The sequence below is a fragment of the Eurosta solidaginis genome, chromosome 2 (genome assembly GCF_040869045.1).
Source record: "Eurosta solidaginis isolate ZX-2024a chromosome 2, ASM4086904v1, whole genome shotgun sequence".
NCBI classification, from domain to species: domain Eukaryota; kingdom Metazoa; phylum Arthropoda; class Insecta; order Diptera; family Tephritidae; genus Eurosta; species Eurosta solidaginis.
Window position 1 is genome coordinate 240,011,047 of NC_090320.1, and position 17,474 is coordinate 240,028,520.

Consider the following 17,474-nt stretch of genomic DNA (forward strand, 5'->3'; position numbering starts at 1 on the left):
GGTCGGTTCCGACAAATGTCTAATCGGACACCCAAATACACCTGCTCACCAACTTTTATCAAGATATCTCAAAAATTGAGGGACTAGTTTGCATACAAACAGACAGACGGACAGACGGACAGACGGACAGACGGACAGACGGACAGACGGACATGGCTAAAACAACTCAGCTCTTCAACCTGATTATTTCGGTATACTTAATGGTGGGTCTATCTATTTTCCTTTAAGGACTTACAATTTTCGGTTTCGTGACGAAATTAATATACCATTTCATTTTCATGAAAGGTATAAAAATAGGTAGGTAATCTGTGTGAGGATGCAAAGCTTCACGTTTTTTGTGGTCTGCATGTAAAAACTATGGCTACGAATCACGTATTTCAAAAATATATGACGTTACCGTAACTATTTGATGAAATTTGATGAATCTTGAAGCTTCTAGCCGTAAAAAAGGGGTCAATATGACAGTTTATATGAAGTATATAATATATATACCACCGATCTCTATGATTTTTTCAGACAACAATATATGCTATATACGAAAGCATTTTGTGAAATTTGAAGCTTCTAACTGTTAAAACGGGGCAGAAATTGCGCAAAGTTTCTTATCTGAACAATCGGTTGTATGAGATATATACTATATATATCACCGATCTCAATGATTTTTTCAGACATCAATATATGCTATACACGTAAGCAGTTGGTGAAATTTGAAGCTTCTAGCTGTTAAAATGGGGTAGAAATTGCGAAAAGTTTCTTATCTGAACAATCGGTTGTATGAGATATATACTATATATACAACCGATCTCTATGATTTTTTCGGACAACAATATATGCTATATACGTAAGCAATCGGTGAAATTTGAAGCTTATAGCTGTTAAAATGGGGTAGAAATTGCGAAAAGTTTCTTATCTGAACAATCGGTTGTATGAGATATATACTATATATACAACCGATCTCTATGATTTTTTCAGACAACAATATATGCTATATAAGTAAATATTCGGTGAAATTTGAAGCTTCTATCTGTTAAAATGGGGCTAAAATTTGCGAAAATATATATACTATATATATATATACTATATATATATACTATATATACCACCATATATATACTATATATACCACCGATCTTTGTGATTTTTTCAGACAACAATATATGCTATATACGTAAGCATTCGCTGAAATTTGAAGCCTCTAGCTCTTAAAATAGGGCAGTAATTACGAAAAGTTCCTTATCTGAACAATCGGTTGTGGGGGATATATACTATATATACGACCGATCTCATACATTTTTTCAGGCAACAATATGTTCAATATACGAAAGTATATGGTGAAGTTTGAAGCTTCAATCTGTTAAATTGGGTAAGATATTACAAAAATCCTCTTTTTCTGAAAAATCGGTTGTATGGAGGATATATGCTATAGTGGTCCGATCCGGTCGGTTCCGACAAATGTCTAATCGGACACCCAAATACACCTGCTCACCAACTTTTATCAAGATATCTCAAAAATTGAGGGACTAGTTTGCATACAAACAGACAGACGGACAGACGGACAGACGGACAGACGGACAGACGGACATGGCTAAAACAACTCAGCTCTTCAACCTGATTATTTCGGTATACTTAATGGTGGGTCTATCTATTTTCCTTTAAGGACTTACAATTTTCGGTTTCGTGACGAAATTAATATACCATTTCATTTTCATGAAAGGTATAAAAATAGGTAGGTACTTTGTGTGAGGATGCAAAGCTTCACGTTTTCTGTGGTCTGCATGTAAAAACTATGACTACGAATCACGTATTTCAAAAATATATGAAGTAAACGTAACTATTTGATGAAATTTGATGAATTTTGAAGCTTCTATCAGTAAAAAAGGGACAAAATTACAGTTTATATGAAGTATATAATACATGTATATACCACCGATCTCTATGATTTTTTCAGACAACAATATATGCTATATACGTAAGCAATCGGTGAAATTTGAAGCTTATAGCTGTTAAAATGGGGTAGAAATTGCGAAAAGTTTCTTATCTGAACAATCGGTTGTATGAGATATATACTATATATACAACCGATCTCTATGATTTTTTCAGACAACAATATATGCCATATACGTAAGCGTGCGGTGAAATTTGAAGCTTCTAGCTGTTAAAATGGGGCTAAAATTGCGAAAATATATATATACTATATATATAAACTATATATACCACCATATATATACTATATATACCACCGATCTGTATGATTTTTTCAGACAACAATATATGCTATATACGTAAGCATTCGTTGAAATTTGAAGCCTCTAGCTCTTAAAATAGGGCAGTAATTACGAAAAGTTTCTTATCTGAACAATCGGTTATCCCCACAACCGATACTATATATACGACCGATCTCATCAATTTTATCAGGCAACAATACGTGCAATATACGAAAGTATATGGTGAAGTTTGAAGCTTCAATCTGTTAAATTGAGTAAGATATTACAAAAATCCTCTTTTTCTGAAAAATCGGTTGTATGGAGGATATATGCTATAGTGATCCGATCCGGCCGGTTCCGACAAAGGTCTAATCGGACACCCAAATACACCCGCTCACCTAATTTTATCAAGATATCTCAAAAATTGAGGGACTAGTTTGCATACAGACAGACAGACGGACAGACGGACATGGCTAAATCAACTCAGCTCTTCAACCTGATTATTTCGGTATACTTAATGGTGGGTCTATCTATTTTCCTTTAAGGACTTACAATTTTGGGTTTCGTGACGAAATTAATATACCATTTCATTTTCATGAAAGGTATAATGAACCAAATCGGACTATAACCACGCCCACTTTTTCGATATCGAAAAATCGAAAAAGTGCGATAATTCATTACCAAAGATGGATAAAGCGATGAAACTTGGTAGGTGGGTTGACCTTATGACGCAGATTAGAAAATTAGTAAAATTTTGGACAATGGACGTGGCACCGCCCACTTTTAAAATAAGTTAATTTAAAAGTTTTGCAAGCTGTAATTTTGCAGTGGTTGAAGATATCATGATGAAATTTGGCTGGAATGTTACTCCTATTATTATATGTGTTCTAAATAAAAATTAGCAAAATCGGTTGACGAACACGCCCACCAATGATATGTTGCAACTAAATACAAAAATAAAAGAAAATTTCAAAATGGGTGTGGCTCCGCCCTTTTTCATTTATCCTTGTGAAATTTGGTAAGGGCATAGCTTCTATGACGATAACTGTTTTCTGTGAAAAGGGGCGAAATAGGTTGAAGCCACGCCCAGTTATTATACACAGTCGACCGTCTGTCCTTCCGCTCGGCCGTTAACACGATAACTTGAGCACAAATCGATATATCTTTACTAAACTTAGTTCACGTACTTATCTGAACTAAATGGGCGAAATCCGACTATGACCCCGCCCACTTTTTCGATATCGAAAATTTCAAAAAATGAAAAAATGCCATAATTCTATACCATATACGAAAAAAGGGATGAAAGGGATGGTGATTGGATTGGTTTTTTTACGCAAAATATAACTTAAGAAAATACTTTGTAAAATGGGTGTGACACCTACCATATCAAGTAGAAGAAAATGAAAAAGTTCTGCAGGGCGAAATCAAAAGCCCTTGGAATCATGGTGGTATTATATATATAAACAAATTAGCGGCACCCGACAGATGATGTTCTGGTTCACCCTGGTCCACATTGTGGTCGATATATCGAAAACACCTTCACATATACAACTAAGGGCCACTCCCTTTTAAAACCCTCTTTAATACCTTTAATTTGATACCCATATCGTACAGACACATTCTAGAGTCACCCCTGGTCCAGCTTTATGACGATATCTCGAAAAGGCGTCCACCTATAGAACTATGGCCCACTCCCTTTTAAAATAATCTTTAATACCTTCCATTTGATACCCATGTTATACAAACACATTCCAGGGTTATCCTAGTTTAATTTTCCTACATGGTGATTTTCCCTTATTTTGTCTCCAAAGCTCTCAGCTGAGTATGTATTGTTCGGTTACACCCGAACTTAGCCTTCCTCACTTGTTTTTTATTCTTATTATTCACTTATTTATAATGAAACACTTCTAAGCTAACGCAACTATCTTTTCTAGTAAACTTAACCCTTTGACTACCAGCTTTCACTTGCACTATTTACTATGCTAAGTTGCTAGAGATTATTAAATTTATTAAGAACTACTACATTTTGTTTTTGTAAATACAAAACTATTTAGCTAATATATACTAGGTTATATTTATGTTATGTGTGTAAATATATAACTGTCGTTTCTTTTTTTGTTTCCCCATTTAAAATGCAGGTTCAACTGACATCATCGAATATAAATAGGAAAGGTGATGGCAATAGGTAGCAAAACTGCATGGATTGCATACAATGTTGCGGCGAAAATAATAATCCATGAAATAGAACACCAAGAGTAATAACAACAAGAACAGCGACGATAACCACAACAACACTAAAACGTACGCGCAGCGGTCTTAGTAATGCATTTGTTAATATTTAAATCATGCCGAAAATTGCCGGATGCCGGGGAAGAGCAATAGAATTTACCTATCTGTTACGCCTCTTATAGTTGAGCGATCTTTTTGTTTGTTTTTTTGAGTCGTATGAGAAAAATAATTAAGGGTGACTTTCAAAATGAGACGCTCATTTATTCGATTTTTGTATACGTTTAAAAAAAATGTTATTATACTACTTCGTTATTACTTCTCTCTTTTCTATTTTATTTTATTTTGTATTTACTTTTTAATATTTTGTTCTTTATTAAAAAACTTACTTAAGCTTTAAGAAGACTGAATATTGCATTGCGTTGATGTTCAAAGCTTTATATTTGTTATTTGTTTACATATTGTAATGTAATTTTATTTTTAAATTAATCTGTCGCAATTAATCTGTCGAGCCTTATTCTTCCTTAAATTGTTTGTTACACCGTATTCTATTTTCCGCTGTATCGCAAATTTGTGTCAGTGTATAGTAAAATAAAACTATATATTGACTGCTGAGTAGTAGCAGCCAGCTCAAAAACGCTCTATCACAAAATATTTTTCAAAAATGAGGAATGAGATTGGACGTTTTTAAGGCAATAGGGTGTTTTTGGAACTAGCTGCCGAGAGAGAATGGTACTCCACTCAGCTGGAAACTGAACTGCTTGGAATGCTTAACAAGATTTTCAGTTGTAAAGGCTACAAAATATCAAAAAAAGAATTATGATATCTTTTCGAATTTCGAAAATACATTTATTTTTAAATTAAATACACAAGTAATTCATTTTGCTTTGGCAACTCACTTTTCGATTAATTGTTTATGCTTAAAAGAAGAAAAAAAAAATCAGTTACCCTTTTTGCCCCTCGTTCGAAAATAAATTTGCTAACAACCGATTTCTAGCATTTTTTAAAGACATTTGCAAATCTAAAAGCTTTGCGGAAAAAGGGAAAATTTGTTTCGAAAATACATTTTCGAATTTGGAAAAAAAATTTCTTTTCAAACTAAATACACAAGTAGTTTTCATTTAAATCTATTGCGACTAATCTTCCTTTGTTACACTATTTTCTAACTTCCGTTGAAACCAAATTTTATGTTAGTATTTATCAAAATTAACAAGTAAGAACGGGACTGTCTTCGGCTGTGCCGAAGACTTCATACCTTTCATGAATGGGGCTGAACAATAATCTTATCCCGTTCGTAATCTCCGAATAATCGGATGTATAAGATAAGAAATATATAGTGAACAGATCTACATACCTTAACGATTTTTAAGATAAATATAAAATAAAAAACGGGTAGGTACTTTGTGTGAGGATGCAAAGTTTCAGGTTTTTTGTGGTCTGCGTGTAAAAACTATGACTACGAATCACGTATTTCAAAAATATATGACGAAAACGTAACTATTTGATGAAATTTGATGAATTTTGAAGATTCTAGCCGTAAAAAAGGGGTCAAAATGACAGTTTATATGAAGTATATAATATATATACGACCGATCTCTATGATTTTTTCAGACAACAATATATGCTATATACGTAAGCATTTTGTGAAATTTGAAGCTTCTAACTGTTAAAACGGGGCAGAAATTGCGCAAAGTTTCTTATCTGAACAATCGGTTGTATGAGATATATACTATGTGTACCACCGATCTCAATGATTTTTTCAGACATCAATATATGCTATACACGTAAACAGTTGGTGAAATTTGAAGCTTCTAGCTGTTAAAATGGGGCCGAAATCGTAAAAAAAATATATATATACTATATATATATATACTATATATACCATCATATATATATTATATATATCACCGATCTCTATGATTTTTTGACACAACAATACATACTATATACGTAAGCAATCGGTGAAATTTGAAGCTTATAACTGTTAAAATGGGGAAGAAATTGCGCAAAGTTTCTTATCTGAACAATCGGTTGTATGGGATATATACTATATATACCACCGGTATCTATGATTTTCTCAGACAACAATATATGCTATACACGTAAGCATTTGGTGAAATTTGAACATATCTAAACGATTTTTAAGATAAATATAAAATAAAAAATAGGTAGGTAATCTGTGTGAGGATGCAAAGCTTCACGTTTTTTGTGGTCTGCATGTAAAAACTATGGCTACGAATCAGGTATTTCAAAAATATATGACGTAAACGTAACTATTTGATGAAATTTGATGAATCTTGAAGCTTCTAGCCGTAAAAAAGGGGTCAATATGACAGTTTATATGAAGTATATAATATATATACCACCGATCTCTATGATTTTTTCAGACAACAATATATGCTATATACGAAAGCATTTTGTGAAATTTGAAGCTTCTAACTGTTAAAACGGGGCAGAAATTGCGCAAAGTTTCTTATCTGAACAATCGGTTGTATGAGATATATACTATATATATCACCGATCTCAATGATTTTTTCAGACATCAATATATGCTATACACGTAAGCAGTTGGTGAAATTTGAAGCTTCTAGCTGTTAAAATGGGGTAGAAATTGCGAAAAGTTTCTTATCTGAACAATCGGTTGTATGAGATATATACTATATATACAACCGATCTCTATGATTTTTTCGGACAACAATATATGCTATATACGTAAGCAATCGGTGAAATTTGAAGCTTATAGCTGTTAAAATGGGGTAGAAATTGCGAAAAGTTTCTTATCTGAACAATCGGTTGTATGAGATATATACTATATATACAACCGATCTCTATGATTTTTTCAGACAACAATATATGCTATATAAGTAAATATTCGGTGAAATTTGAAGCTTCTATCTGTTAAAATGGGGCTAAAATTTGCGAAAATATATATACTATATATATATATACTATATATATATACTATATATACCACCATATATATACTATATATACCACCGATCTTTATGATTTTTTCAGACAACAATATATGCTATATACGTAAGCATTCGCTGAAATTTGAAGCCTCTAGCTCTTAAAATAGGGCAGTAATTACGAAAAGTTCCTTATCTGAACAATCGGTTGTGGGGGATATATACTATATATACGACCGATCTCATACATTTTTTCAGGCAACAATATGTTCAATATACGAAAGTATATGGTGAAGTTTGAAGCTTCAATCTGTTAAATTGGGTAAGATATTACAAAAATCCTCTTTTTCTGAAAAATCGGTTGTATGGAGGATATATGCTATAGTGGTCCGATCCGGTCGGTTCCGACAAATGTCTAATCGGACACCCAAATACACCTGCTCACCAACTTTTATCAAGATATCTCAAAAATTGAGGGACTAGTTTGCATACAAACAGACAGACGGACAGACGGACAGACGGACATGGCTAAAACAACTCAGCTCTTCAACCTGATTATTTCGGTATACTTAATGGTGGGTCTATCTATTTTCCTTTAAGGACTTACAATTTTCGGTTTCGTGACGAAATTAATATACCATTTCATTTTCATGAAAGGTATAAAAATAGGTAGGTAATCTGTGTGAGGATGAAAAGCTTCACGTTTTTTGTGGTCTGCATGTAAAAACTATGGCTACGAATCACGTATTTCAAAAATATATGACGTAAACGTAACTATTTGATGAAATTTGATGAATCTTGAAGCTTCTAGCCGTAAAAAAGGGGTCAATATGACAGTTTATATGAAGTATATAATATATATACCACCGATCTCTATGATTTTTTCAGACAACAATATATGCTATATACGAAAGCATTTTGTGAAATTTGAAGCTTCTAACTGTTAAAACGGGGCAGAAATTGCGCAAAGTTTCTTATCTGAACAATCGGTTGTATGAGATATATACTATATATATCACCGATCTCAATGATTTTTTCAGACATCAATATATGCTATACACGTAAGCAGTTGGTGAAATTTGAAGCTTCTAGCTGTTAAAATGGGGTAGAAATTGCGAAAAGTTTCTTATCTGAACAATCGGTTGTATGAGATATATACTATATATACAACCGATCTCTATGATTTTTTCGGACAACAATATATGCTATATACGTAAGCAATCGGTGAAATTTGAAGCTTATAGCTGTTAAAATGGGGTAGAAATTGCGAAAAGTTTCTTATCTGAACAATCGGTTGTATGAGATATATACTATATATACAACCGATCTCTATGATTTTTTCAGACAACAATATATGCTATATAAGTAAATATTCCGTGAAATTTGAAGCTTCTATCTGTTAAAATGGGGCTAAAATTTGCGAAAATATATATACTATATATATATATACTATATATATATACTATATATACCACCATATATATACTATATATACCACCGATCTTTATGATTTTTTCAGACAACAATATATGCTATATACGTAAGCATTCGCTGAAATTTGAAGCCTCTAGCTCTTAAAATAGGGCAGTAATTACGAAAAGTTCTTTATCTGAACAATCGGTTGTGGGGGATATATACTATATATACGACCGATCTCATACATTTTTTCAGGCAACAATATGTTCAATATACGAAAGTATATGGTGAAGTTTGAAGCTTCAATCTGTTAAATTGGGTAAGATATTACAAAAATCCTCTTTTTCTGAAAAATCGGTTGTATGGAGGATATATGCTATAGTGGTCCGATCCGGTCGGTTCCGACAAATGTCTAATCGGACACCCAAATACACCTGCTCACCAACTTTTATCAAGATATCTCAAAAATTGAGGGACTAGTTTGCATACAAACAGACAGACGGACAGACGGACAGACGGACAGACGGACATGGCTAAAACAACTCAGCTCTTCAACCTGATTATTTCGGTATACTTAATGGTGGGTCTATCTATTTTCCTTTAAGGACTTACAATTTTCGGTTTCGTGACGAAATTAATATACCATTTCATTTTCATGAAAGGTATAAAAATTACACTGTGCAACAGCCGGTTGGGTATTGGACCAAACCCACTTTTTTGTAGAGATTGAGGCTTAAGTGGACAAAGTACTATCTCCGTTTTTCGAAGTTAGCCTCCAAAAAATAGATATAGGCTTTCGAAGTTCGAAGTTCTACATTTCGAATTCTGTTTTTGAAAAATTTTGTATAACTGTTATACGAGGTGAAAAGACAGAGCTTCGAAAATATGAAAAAAATTAAATTCTGATTTTCACCTCGCATAACAGCTGTTATACTAAATTTCTCAAAAAAAGAATTCAGCCCTTCAAATAAGGGAAAAGAGCGGACCACGACCACATTTTTACATTTTTAATTTGCTGAACGCGTTAAAAAAAAATTTAATTTCGAAATGTAGAATTTCGAACTTCGAAAGCCGATATCTATTTTTTGGAGGTTTACTCAGGAAAACGGAGATAAAACTGTTTATACTTAAGCCTCAATCTCCTCAAAAAAGTTGGTTTGGTCCAATACCCAGAAAAAAGTCGATTTTGCCGCATAATAGATATACTGTAATAATATCTTTCATTACTCGATTCGAAACTTAATTTTCACGAAACGGAATTGGCTGAGCTTTTAAAATAGGAAAAGAACTGTATGCAAATATTTACATTTCGAATTTCAGTAAACTATTGAAGAAGGGCCAATCTCAGCGCTTGTTTGTGGAAACCCGAAGCTCAGAATTCGGACGAATAATGCTCAACCTCAGAACTTTGTTAAAAATTGATTACCTCAGTTCTTTTTCTATACTTTTGCATGTTGTGTATCAATATCTGAAAATCTGAAATTTCGAAAGCTGTTCTATTCTATGAATTCTACCTTCATTATCGAATGTTAGAACAAAAGAAAGTTAGGTTCTTGAACAATAGTTTTTTGATATTTATGGACAATTTTTTGTTGTAAATTTTATTCCTTTTTTGTCTGTCTGATATAAATATGAAGCGATTCGATCACTATAAAATGACATGATTTATTACTTATGTTTATTGTATTTGATGGACATTGTAGTTTATTGTTAACTAACATGATTCGCTTACTCTGTTATTCGAAAATATCTGAAAGGATAGACAGTCGGCAACTTTAATACCCATGTAGTGACAGTGGAACTCATCTCAATTTAATAAAGCTTGGCCTTTTTAAAGAGGACTAAAGCCAGAACTTTTTTTCCTTTTAACATTGTGTTCCGTCCGGCTGTTTGTTCAGCTTTAAGCAAAAAAGTTTCTTACGTACTTCAATCATTCATTTTACGAATTAGTGTTCAAGATATATTTTCTTCCTTTATAGTTAGTTTAGCTTTTTTTGGCGTTTTAGTATATTTTTAGTTATTTGTATAAATGTCGCTATTTGTATGAGTTGTACACTACTACAAAACCAAAAGTAATTAACAAATTGTTGTTATTTATGACAAATACATAAATCATATCAGCAAAAGTACATAATAAACTATATATATAATTATAAGAAAACGTTGAAATCTAAAATAAATTATGTGAGGTTTAAAACTTAAAAAAAAAACAACCCCACTCCATATTTGTTAAGAAAATGCATAGAGCCATATTAGAAATATCTAATATTTAGTTGTTAATAGGTGTTTTTTTGCAAGCGAGTTTGAAAAAAAACGCTTCAACTAGCTAAGCGGTTTCATTATGGCAAAACCATACAGATGGTTATTTTTTTTTAGCTGCTTTGACATTTCTACTTCTAGCGCAGTATGTTTTTGGCACTCAACCAGAGAATTACAAAAACAAAATACATGAAATGCGTGTGTTTGTTTGTATGTATGTCACCCTGCCGCCACGCTGTTATTTTGTTATTTCTGTCTATCTGCACATTCGTATGTTCATTTCATTCGCTCGTTCACAATAGTGCCCTATTTTTGAATATGTAACACTATACAACACTATCAATCAGGTCGACAATTCAACTGAAACCGCTTAGCCAACTCAACTCGATTAGTTTTTATTGTTGCTTTCCATGCAATTCGGTAAGCTAGCTAGTGTTTTAATTGTAATAGTTTGCAACGAAATACAGCTAATGTAAACATGCCTATTATTTTCGAGCATTTTCTTGTAAAAAAGAAATATGACTGTGCTATGTTTTCCTTATAACGAACTTTTTGTAATTCGATGAGAACAAATATTTAATTTCTAAAGTTAATTCATATAAAGTTCATAAACTTATACTATGTTCAAACAGAAAAACAAATTGAGGCAATTTCGATTTAAATTGAGTGGTGTTCATACAACTCAATTTAGCTTACACATAAGTAATTTGATAGCTGGTTGGCACATCTCTACAGCAACAATATACCTTCGTTCAGACTGTTAAAATGGGCATGTTGGTATTAGACGAATGGAATGGAATGAAAACATAAAATTTTGAAATTTTTGTGTGTTGTAAGAAAATGTGTTCAACATTTCATTTTCATTTTGAGTTTGCCATTCTCTTTTGACAATCCCTACTCCAGTGATATGAACAAAATAACATCAGCTGATGAGATGAGCCAACCATACACTTTATAAGGTTGCATTTGCATTTGAAACCATTTATTACACAATTTTTTTTAAATTGGCAATTTATTAAGCGCTGTCATGGAATCCAAGTCGGTTTTGCGTTTTTTCGGAATTTCAAACCAATATTGATTTAAATTGGTGTCATAAAACCGTATTGGGGTTGCTCTTTTCGAATGTTAATAAAAGCGATGTTCGAATCAGCTGTTTTGCAGTGTTATCAGTGCACCGGCAATTTTGAAGTTAATTTTTTTTTGGAAAAATTTTATAAAATAATGGTTTTGTGCATCTAAACAGAAATAAAAAAATTTATTGACTTCAAAATTGCATCAGCAGTTGTAGCATTTATGTTATTGGAAGAAGAAAGTTGCGAGAAGGTCAAAAGGAAAATTTTGAGAGATCGCAGCAATCCATTTGAGTTGCCAGAGACGGCGTAATTAAAAATATTTCTTAATGTAGGTTTCTAAATATTTATAGTGTATTTGCAGTCACATTGCATACTATTGCATAAACAAAGAGGCTTACCGAATGGTATTGGACACCATTGGAGGACGCTTAACTCACTCAAAAGTTCTGCCAGTGCTGCAACTAGCAGCTACGTTACGATTTTTAGCTGAAGGACCCTATCAAAGATCAGTTAGCAACGATTCTAGCATGAGTGTAGGTAGCAGCACGGTGTCAACGATTTTAGATGATGTGCTTCGTGAAGCCCTTCGCAATATCTGGATGTTTCTCCATAAATTCAGTCAAAATACTGTTTTGCATTGAATTTTTATGCTTTCCCCTATTAAGAATGAAAATATATGTAAATTTACATTAATTTTTATAAAATAAACCTTTATTTACTTACATTTTTAGAAAATACTCAACTGCAAGAGAAATACAACTATGAAAAACTGAAATTCAATAGCATTTAACTGACTGGATTGTTTCCGATAGCAAAATCGATATTATCGGATTCTGTGACACCTAAAACCGACACTAATTCCAATTCGAACATTAAACCGATAACATTGGATTTCATGACACCAAAGTAATTTTTTTCGTTTTTAAATCCGCTTCCGACAACAATTGTATTCCATGACAGCCCTGATTATTACAATTTGTTATATGATAAATTGCTTAATAAATTGCCCAAATGGTATAAATTGCCAATTTGGTGTGTGTTTGTACATAGTATCTTACGAACAATCTTATTATTGCCCCTGTTACTGTTTACATCTTAACTCTGGTTGGGTTGAAATTTCGCAATTTGGTATTGCAGATTACAACTCAACCTGTGAAAAAAAATGTCGGTTGAGTTATGTAGTCTAACAACTTTTTGTGGCATTACCGTTTACAACCTTGTGTTGGTGTAGTTGTCAAAGACGTCAAAATCTTACAACTGATTAATAGCAGTTGTCTCATACAATTTTGCAGTTTTTTGAAAAAAGGTTACGTTTCACAAGACTGTTCATCACCTAATCGTTAACAAAAACTTACAAAGTTGGTATCAAAGGACATGCTTCGACCTCCGATTTTAGAATCCGAAAACAAAAATTAAAAATTTAATTTCTGTCATATCATTTCGGTTAAAATTTTCATGTGGTTGTTGTATTTTGCCAGATTTTTTGTACACACTAATGCAGAAAGGCTTTGGATCCACCCAGGGTTATTTTTACAAAGAAGATGTTCTGTGCAAAAATACTATGGATCAGGCCTCATATTTCGGACCCTCTAGAGGCCATTTTGTGGGTTTTTGTAAATATTTTTCGACAGAAATAAAATCTTTAATTTCCGCTTTCGAATCCTAAAAACGGAGATCGAAGCGCGTCTTTTGATACCACCTTTGATAAGAGTTAGATGGTGCATGGGCTAATAAAACGTTACCGAAAAATAAAATAAAAAATTTAAAGCCGGTAGTTAAACCTTTTTTAATCAAACAATAATCAACAATTTTGTATACATTTATAGAAAAAACAACGTTTAAACGAAGGATTACATTGAATAACTTATTGACTTTATGGAGCGACATTCCGAAGTTGGACGAGGCTGGCCACAGTTCGGATGCAGCCAAAATAGTTGAAATTATACGAACGTGAGTCCCATTGATACTACCCACTACTCCTGGGAAACCTGTTTTAGAGTAAAATACAATTTTTGCTGTTTTGGTTTTAATCCACTTCGCACAAATATGCTCTTCAATATTATCTAAAACCAGTCCAACACCAAAATCATTTCCACAGCATTTTTGATAGCTGCCATCAGCAAGGAATCTGAGTGTGGCGCATAATTTTAAAATAGGGGTAAAGCTTTCCCTCGAACGGGTTTACGGAAATGGTCCTTAATTGTATTTAGTAATGAGCAAAATGCTTCCTTTCAAATCTGCAAAATAACTTCATTTGAAGCTCATCATTTTTCACTTACACATTTCCTTAGATAGATAATAGATAGATAATTAATTGAGGATCGCACTGCGACCATTGGTCTATTGTGCCCCTTACTCGGTGCTTGGTAGTCAATCGCCAACATTTTCGCCATTATAAAATAGATTTTATGTAATATCCGTTTTGCTTTTAATAACAAAATCACTTTTGCAAATTCTTAAATTTCCGCCACAAATTTATCAACTGTTCATTTATCTGTCAAATCATCACTTTCTTAGGTTGGCAACATCAATTCAACTTCAACTGAAATAAGTTGTAATTCGTAATACCAAACAGTTATTTTGATTACAACCCAACTAAGTTGAGTTGTTAACCGTAATAGGGGCATATTTATAAAGTATTTAACAGTTTGTACGAATACCGTATTGAAAAACGGTGAAATATGCTTGAGAAAAGTCAAGTTCGTCGTTATGCAAAAAGTGAAAAGGTACAAGTTTTAATTGTGAAAACATTTATAAATTTATGTTTAGAGAAGAATCTTTTCAATTTTTATTTGGTATACATGTATTGTTTTATACAAGCATACTTAGTTAATTTTAAGAACCCTGTAAAACAATTCCGAAATATGTTTTTAAAACTAACACGTTTAAAAAGTGGTTCTGATATGTTTCAGCCCCCTGTTACGTGGTCAAGCCAAAACATGCATTATTTTCGTTGATTAAAAAAAAAGAATTAATTGCATAACGTAAACTATATAAGCCTACTTCAAAAACGTTTTCGAAAAGGGTTGACAGTTCAAGAAGTTCTTAAAAATTTGCATAAACGCTTCCTTACTTGTATATACAATTTAAGTAAAATGTTTTGTAGTTCAGTTCAAAGTTTGTGTAGGGTGCTTGTATTGCTTAATTTAAGTTCATAGCTTCCTCTGGTTTACAAAGTTTTCGGTAGTTCATAATTGTTATTTTTTAATTAACAAATAATGGCAAAAATAAGTTACAACTAATAGAACCTAAAAAAAATGTTTTTTAAAATAAATAAAAATAAATGTAAGGCGCGATGATAACCATCGAAATTCTTAAAATTTCAAATAATAATTTCATGAGGATTTTTAAAAACTTCTCGAACTTTCGAATTTAGGAATTTTTTGCAAAACATTTTCTTCCAAATAGCAAAAAAAAGTTCGTTGTACGGTAGAGAACATAATATACCTTTCTACAAACTTGTACTTTCTCTTATTGAAATAGTTTGGATTACAATGCGCTTACTCAAAAGCTTCCTAAAATTTTAAATACACATTTCGAGATTTTTATTTAACGATTTTTTTGGAATCATTTTCGAAGTTGGTTTACAAAGTTTTCAGTATGCAGTACATTATTATTATTTTTTAATTAAAAAATGACAAAAATAAGTAAACAACTTATAGAACTTAAAAAAAGATTCTTGAAATTACCAATATTAATTTCGAAATTTTCGTGAGGATTTTTAAAAGCTTCTCGATCTTTCGAATTTTTTCAAAATCATTTTCGAAGTTAGTTACATAGTTTTTATTAACAAGAATTGCTTAAAGAATTATATAACTGATAAAACTTGAAATCATGTTTGCTGTAATTTTTTTGCTCGCAGGTGTATATTTAAATTTTTAGATAATCTTTAAATAACAATCTATCTTATGATACTGGACTCATTGAATAACTATAAAAAAGTGCTTTTGCTTGATGCAGAATTTTATTTTATTGAACATTCCTTTTTTCTAAACAAATGGTTTAAAGCAAAATGGAAAACAAGAACCTTCTATCTCTCACTTCCCTTAATTTTCTTTTCCCTCTTACCCTAGCTCGATTTCTTCCTCTCCCTATCCATTGTTGTCTAGCGCCCTACCCCCTTCCCTAATCGCGTCATACTCTCTTTGCTTTCTCTTTCCATTCCTATCTACCTCTATTAAATACGTTTTTTTACAAATATTTTGACTTTAGCGCAATCTATCGAGTAAATATTTAGGGAAATAATTTATTTGCAAGTAACCCAGATGCCATAAAAGATAAGTTTGGCGTAATATAAAACGGTAAATGCCTACTCACGTTGGTCAGGATACTAAAATGCACTTTTACAACAACAACAGCAGGAAACCAAAAGACATCAGAAATATGATTCAAACTTTTTGAGTTTTTCGCCAATATTAAGCTTGAATAAAAAAAAATATATAAAAAAATATTTCAAAAAAAAAAAAAGCTTAACCAGTTATCACTTTTTGTATTATAATGACGTGCTGTGTGTGTGTGTCAATTGGTCTCTATAGTTAAGTCGTTTTGGCTTTTTAATACAATTTTATATCTTGTAAATTTCGAAAATTTTAAAATTTTGTATTTTTTTTTTTTTTTTTTGATAAATTGGAATATTTTTTTTTATCTCCTTTTGATATAACAGGTTTGTTAATTAGAATAAGTGTTTTTTATATTATTCTGAAAGACTTACAAAATTTATACCTCTAAAATTATTCACTCACAGAGCTTATTCGATTTTGTGTTTAAATTTTGTAAATATTTCGAGAATTTTAATTTAAATTAGTAATGAGGTTTTGTATTAACTGTTACATATGTGCATTCCTGTGAACGTTTCTTAAAAAATGTAATATAAAATAAAAAGTGTGCTGAAATTTTTTTTCGTATTTTTGTGTTTCCTTAGGAAAATTTATTTAGAACATAACATTAGTGTGCCAAAAATATCAGCAAAAATTGAAAATTGAAAGTTTCAAAATTTACATCTAGAATTTTCATAAACTTTTTCAATCTGCCCTTTTGTAGGGCAATCAATCTCATAGAGTATAAGTTTGGTGGCTCTCAAAATTCGAATTGATTTTTAAAATTTTAATTTCAAATTAAACAAATTTTTCTGAAGTGTGTTTCTGTATTCAACTACATGATTCAATTACTACAGGTTTGTTCTACAATGATGACAGAGCTTTGACACGCCCATGTTTAAAAATCTGGACGGGTTGATTTTACGAAGTAGCTTAGGTTACGTTAGGTGGTAGCTGCCCTGATAAGAATAGCTCACTTGGACAACACGAAGGTCCGTTGTGATACCACATACACCAAAAATAACGGTGACTTAGATCTAGCAACGATAAAGCACCGAATGATACCGA

At 32.0% G+C, this 17,474-nt stretch overlaps 1 protein-coding gene across 2 annotated transcripts in view; it reads left to right on the forward strand.

The window, feature by feature from the left end:
- Nucleotides 1-15,263, forward strand: part of LOC137240725 (bridge-like lipid transfer protein family member 3B) — a 151,094-nt gene extending 135,831 nt beyond the window's left edge. The window contains exon 23 of one of the 2 annotated variants that reach the window (XM_067767349.1): nt 13,917-15,263. In XM_067767349.1, the coding sequence (XP_067623450.1) occupies nt 13,917-13,949 (33 nt within the window). In that variant the 3' untranslated portion in view covers nt 13,950-15,263. Of the gene's footprint in view, nt 1-4,342; nt 5,303-13,916 lie in introns of those variants that run through there. The other variant, XM_067767348.1, reaches the window with a different exon arrangement.
- Nucleotides 15,264-17,474: the final 2,211 nt, after the last annotated feature.